Source organism: Hyla sarda, chromosome 1, assembly GCF_029499605.1.
Source record: "Hyla sarda isolate aHylSar1 chromosome 1, aHylSar1.hap1, whole genome shotgun sequence".
In the NCBI taxonomy this organism is placed as follows: domain Eukaryota; kingdom Metazoa; phylum Chordata; class Amphibia; order Anura; family Hylidae; genus Hyla; species Hyla sarda.
Genome location: NC_079189.1, coordinates 49946288 through 49952110, shown reverse-complemented (window position 1 = coordinate 49952110; position 5823 = coordinate 49946288). Strand labels below are relative to the sequence as shown.

General features: G+C 43.1%; 1 protein-coding gene across 12 annotated transcripts in view; it reads right to left on the bottom strand.

Moving 5' to 3' along the window:
* Nucleotides 1–577: 577 nt before the first annotated feature.
* The window catches only part of GRK4 (G protein-coupled receptor kinase 4), a 304831-nt gene continuing 299585 nt past the window's right edge, over nt 578–5823 (bottom strand). For 11 of the 12 annotated variants that reach the window (XM_056555006.1, XM_056555011.1, XM_056555010.1 and 8 more), the window contains 3 exons: nt 3115–3252; nt 2888–3019; nt 578–1142 (listed from right to left, as the gene is read on the bottom strand). In XM_056555006.1, the coding sequence (XP_056410981.1) occupies nt 1089–1142; nt 2888–3019; nt 3115–3252 (324 nt within the window). In that variant the 3' untranslated portion in view covers nt 578–1088. Of the gene's footprint in view, nt 1143–2887; nt 3020–3114; nt 3253–5823 lie in introns of those variants that run through there. The other variant, XM_056555016.1, reaches the window with a different exon arrangement.

The window sequence follows — 5823 nt, the reverse complement described above, 5'->3', positions numbered from 1 at the left end:
CGGCCACATGAGCCCTGTGGGGGCTTGTTAAATTTGGCCCTTTGTACCCACACGCCGGGGTCCGGGACACGAAAACTTGGAAGTGGTTGTGTACCTTTATCAAATATTGGAGGACAGTTAAGAGTAGAAGTGATCCATATGGATTTAGGGTGCATGTTGTGGACTACAAATAACTTATATGATAGAGGATAGTTATGAAACACGACAATGGATTTTAGACAAGTAAGAATCTCCTCCAAATATCTAGTCATGTTCCAAGACTGTTCAATAGATGGGGCGTTGACAGGGTAGCTGTCTATAGGTGGCACTGGAGCAAAAGATTTCTTCTTTCTAGAGGAGAAATAATTTGCATACCCTTTCGTAGGGAGAATTGCCTGTTGTGCTCCCTAATACTCCCTAGTCTCCACAAGGAGAAACAATAACCCCCAATAACTCAGATACCTATGTGGCAACCACTAGTGGTTTAACCTTTAAAAATGGGGGGAGGGAAAAAGCAGCTTTGAATTACTGGCAGCAAAAAGGTTAATGAAATAGATAGGACAACAATGAAAACATAAATAAAACAAAAATGGAAAGTTCTCCTTTAATCCACAAATATAGCTCAGAACCATACAAACAGTATAGACAAGTCCTTGCAGTGCTGCTTTCCACCCCCCGAGAGGCGGAGTTTGGGATGTGGCCCTTATTCACTGTGTATACCTATGTATAAAGGGGGGGATGGGCGACCCACGCTGTCGCACTGCACGCAGTTAATGCCGCTAACATGGACTGTGGCTTTAAATACTTTCAGTCATTCAAGATAACATAGTGTGCATATATTGGCATATTTTATATGTATCAATAATATACATATGCACACGCAAACACACTATATGCATCGGAGTGGTACGAATATGGCCTTTTTTTGTACAATACACTTTGTGAAAATATACATCTTAACAGAATTCAAGTAGAAATGTACAAAATCTGTAAACTCATACAGAATTCTTTGTTTAATTTATAATACACCTTTACAGTTCATAGATACAATAAAATATTTGCAGTTTAACGCTCTAGGATTTGATTTTTTTTGGCTATTGGACAGTGGTTCATGGTCTCGAGGCCTCTTCATCATCATCACTGTAGGAGGATTTAAAGCAGACCTAGGAGGGGAAAGAAGAACATATTAGAAACTTAGTTCTGCATAAGGGCCAAATTCTTAAATAAATCAGATTTATGCTATGCCATGGCAGCTCTTGTGGCTACAATGTTTCGCCAAGGGGGAACGCTGGAATATGATTGGTAGCTATAGTTGTGATGTTTTGTATCGCTATTAAATATATAAAATTAATATATTAATCATAAATATATATTAAAATACTTATCTATTAAATATATAAAATAAATTATGAAATATATATAAAAAAAAAAAAATAATAAAAAAAAAAAAAAATATATATATATATATATATATATATATATGTGTGTGTGTGTGTGTGTGTGTGTGTGTGTAACAGAACTAATTTCTTCTATCCTGAGGACAGGTGTGCTGCTATTTTTGGAAGAAAGCTTCCCCATCTTTCCCAAAAAAATCTGAAATGTCACAGAGAATAGCCAAACGGGTCAGATAGAAATTTTAAATGGTCAGGGTCTCAGTGCTAAGACCCCTACTGATCAAGAGAATGAGCAGGGAGAAGCCTACGGTACCGTTATTCACAGGATTTTTGTGAAGAAGCTCTCTCATGCCACCTTTTCCAGCTTTATAGGAGCAGTTTGGGTTTGACCCTTCACCGTTCCAGCATGACTGCCCCAGTGCACAAAGCAAGATGTGGTTGGTAGAGTTTGGTGTAGAAGCATTTTACCAGCTGCAGAGGGCCCTGAATTCAACTCCATCCATTAGCATTGGGATGAACTAGAATGGAGTGTGAGAACCGGGACCTGTCATCAAACATATCAGTGCTCTTCTGGATGAATATGCAAAAATTCCAACAGACACCAAAATCTTCTAGAAAGTCTTCACAGAAAAGCGCAGTGTGTTGTACCCGCAAAAGGTTCCCAATTCAATATAAACACCCATAGTTTTGGAATCTTCAACAACCTACTATAGGTATCGTGATCAGATGTCCATGTATCCTTGTACATATATACAGTAGCTACTTGCTGGCAATGAATAGAGACATTCTTATTGACATGTATCTGTTTCAGTTGGATGTGATTAGGACAGTTTAGCTTGACATGTAAACAATGTTCCTATTCACTGGCAGCAAGTAGAGATCTTGAGAACGGTAAAGACTTTCAATGGGCACTGTCAGATTCAAAAACTTTTTATATGTTGTTTATCAAAACATTAACCTTTCTAATATACTTTATTAAAAAATGTGAAAATGTAAGCTCCTTTTTACAGAATTCATGGCTTACGGAAAAAAAAAAAAAAAGCCCACTAGGGGTCCCCAGAACTAAATTCTGTCCTCATCTTTGTCCTAGCTGAAGCACAGGCCTGGACAAAGTCTAAGAAGTGAGGGCGGGACTCCCTCTTGTCCTACGAGACTGCAGCATTAAAACAGAGAGGAGGGGGTTACAGCCAGCCTGCAGTGACTGGATGAAGGGAGGAGACTCAGGGAGGAAGTGAATGCATGGTGAGTGAGGGCGGGCTCATTGCTTGCCTTGGACACTCTCCTTCCTGAGTAGTGGATGTAAGAATGAGTGAGCAGCAGAACAGAGGGATTTGTGAGCCAAATGCAGAAGCCAGATACATAAAACATGTAAAGCATCTACATGGTCTAGTAAGTAACATATATAAGCATTATTATTTTTTCTGTAATATGACAGGTACGCTTTAAACAGCAAAAGAATATCACAGAGTAGGGGGAGTTACATTCTTTTTATTGCTAGTATTAATGCGTCTCACCCCTCTTCTGAACAATCGATGGAAGAAGCTTCTCTTTGGTCTAATGTTCTGTTTGCTCACATCCAGGTCTGGCGACAAGCAGCCGTCTGTCTCATAAACATTGATGTCTTTAAAGCACTCTGTCTCTATCATCTGCAAGGAGGAGGAAATTACTCGTTCAAGGCGCTGAATAAGAACAAATGCAGTCAAGGCCGACGCCGCAGAGACCGGACCAAAAGGAAACTTACCTCTTGTTGCCATGGAATAGAGACGCAGCCCGTCACAAACTTGGAGTAGAAATCATCATCTGTGGTGTCCAGGTTGACTCCCTTCACAGTGGAGAACTGTTCAATATCTAGCACATCCTTACAATACACAGCGCGGGGCTGCAGGAGGGAGAAAGGAAATTGTAGGTATATTTATTAAAAGGGTACTCCGGTTATGCCAAACGGATCCACTAACTACAACATAGGGGATAAGTGTCTGATCTTGGGTGGTCCCAGGATGGGGCACAAACTGGTCTCGGGAGTGATGGCCTGGTCTACCAATCACTAGTCGGAGCAATGTCCCGCCTCAGCCGGTGTTTGTCAGAGGGGAAGTCACTCCCGAGACCAAGTTGTCTCAGAAGAAGGGGGCGGAACGCTTAGAGGTAAGAGACAGAACATGTTCTGGAGATTACAAGGGGTTCTAGTTACAATTAGAGATGAGCGAACTTACAGTAAATTCGATTCGTCATGGACTTCTCGGCTCGGCAGTTGATGACTTTATCCTGTATAAAGGAGTTGAGCTTTCAGGTGCTCCGGTGGGCTGGAAAAGGTGGATACAGTCCTAGGAAAGATTCTCCTAGGACTGTATCCACCTTTTCCAGCCAACGAGAGCACCTGAAAGCTGAACTAATTTATGCAGGATAAAGTCATCAACTGCCGAGCCGAGAAGTTCGTGACGAATCGAATTTACTGTAAGTTCGCTCATCTCTAGTTACAATCAGCAACTTATGCTCTATGTGGATAAAGAATACATTTTGCAGTGCCCTTTTAAGTAAAAAAAAAAAAACCCTGCAGGCATGTAAATCATCTCAATATAGCCAACAATGTACAATCTTTCTCTAGTTCAGTGTTACCCAGCCAGGGTGCCTCCAGCTGTTGCAAAACTACAACTCCCAGCATGCCCGGACAGCCTGCGGCTGTCCGGGCATGCTGGGAGTTGTAGTTTTGCAACAGCTGGAGGCACCCTGGTTTGGTAACACTGCTCTAGTTTATATTAAATGAACAAAAGCACTAGAAAGGATGGACTGAAGTGGTAAAATCAATGTAGACTCTCCTGACCTGTAAATATTTGTATTCCCCATAAAGTGCATGGTGCACTACACGTTATGTTACTGGCATCCTGTATATTGTGTGCAACTAGAATACTAAGCAACAACCCCCCTTAAAGGGGTACACCGGTGCGAAGACATCTTATCCCAAGGATAGGGGATAAGATGCCTGATCGCGGGGGTCCCGCCGCTGGAGACCCCCGTGATCTTGCACGCAGCACCCCGTTAGAATCAGTCCCCGGGCACATTCGCTCCGGGTCTGATTACTGGCGATCACAGGGGCCGGAGCATTGTGACATCACGGCCCCGCCCCCGTGTGACGTCACGCTCCGCCCCCGAATGCAGCTGTCACGCCCCCTCCCATAGGCTTGCATTGAGGGGGAAGAGCGTGTTGTCACACGGGGGCGGGGCCGTGACGTCACAATGCTCTGGCCCCCATGATCGCCAGTAATCAGACCCGGAGTAAACGTGCTTCGGGGACTGATTATAACGGGGTGCTGCATGCAAGATCACAGGGGTCCCCACAGGGGTCCTCTATCCTTTGGATAGAGTATAAGATGTCTTAGCGCCGGAGTACCCCTTTAAGAGTAGGAGGCATATGAATGGTTGTTTATCAGTATTTTCCACCTGTGCTATCTCCCCTTATATAGCACTGTGGCTGATCTGCATCATAATGGGAATAGGTGCCTAGCCTGCTTTTGTATCAGCAGTAAGTGGCCTTTTTTTTTTTTTGATTTTTTTTTGATTCCCCATGATATAACAATTCTGGAACATTTAGTCTTATATCTCCATGTTGTGCCATTTCTCAGTAATTTATTAATTTTTTATTTTTTTTTACTAGAAATGCATGATTTAACCCCTTAACGACGCAGGACGTATATTTACGTCCTGCGCCAGCTCCCGCGATATGAAGCGGGATCGCACCGCGATCCCGCATCATATCGCGTCGGTCCCGGCGCTCATCAACGGCCGGGATCCGCGGCTAATACCACACATCGCCGATCGCGGCGATGTGCGGTATTAACCCTTTAGAAGCGGCGGTCAAAGCTGACTGCCGCTTCTAAAGCGAAAGTGACCCGGCTGCTCAGTCGGGCTGTTCCGGACCGCCGTGGTGAAATCGCGGCTTCCCGAACAGCTGACAGGACACCGGGAGGGCCCTTACCTGCCTCCTCAGTGTCCGATCGGCGAATGACTGCTCCGTGCCTGAGATCCAGGCAGGAGCAGTCAAGCGCCGATAACACTGATCACAGGCGTGTTAATGGGACCTATAACACTGCAAAAAAAGTAAAAAAATAAGTGTTAATAAAGGTCATTTAACCCCTTCCCTAATAAAAGTTTGAATCACCCCCCTTTTCCCATATAAAAATAAAACCGTGTAAAAAAAATAAATAAATAAACGTATGTGGTATCGCCGCGTGCGTAAATGTCCGAACTATAAAAATATATCAATTAAACCGTACGGTCAATGGCGTAGGCGCAAAAAAAATTCCAAAGTCAAAAAAAGTCCATTTTTGGTCACTTTTTATACCATTAAAAAATGAATAAAAAATGAATAAAAAGTGATCAAAAAGTCCGATCAAAACAAAAATCATACCGATAAAAACTTCAGATCACGGCGCAAAAAATGAGTCCTCATACCGCC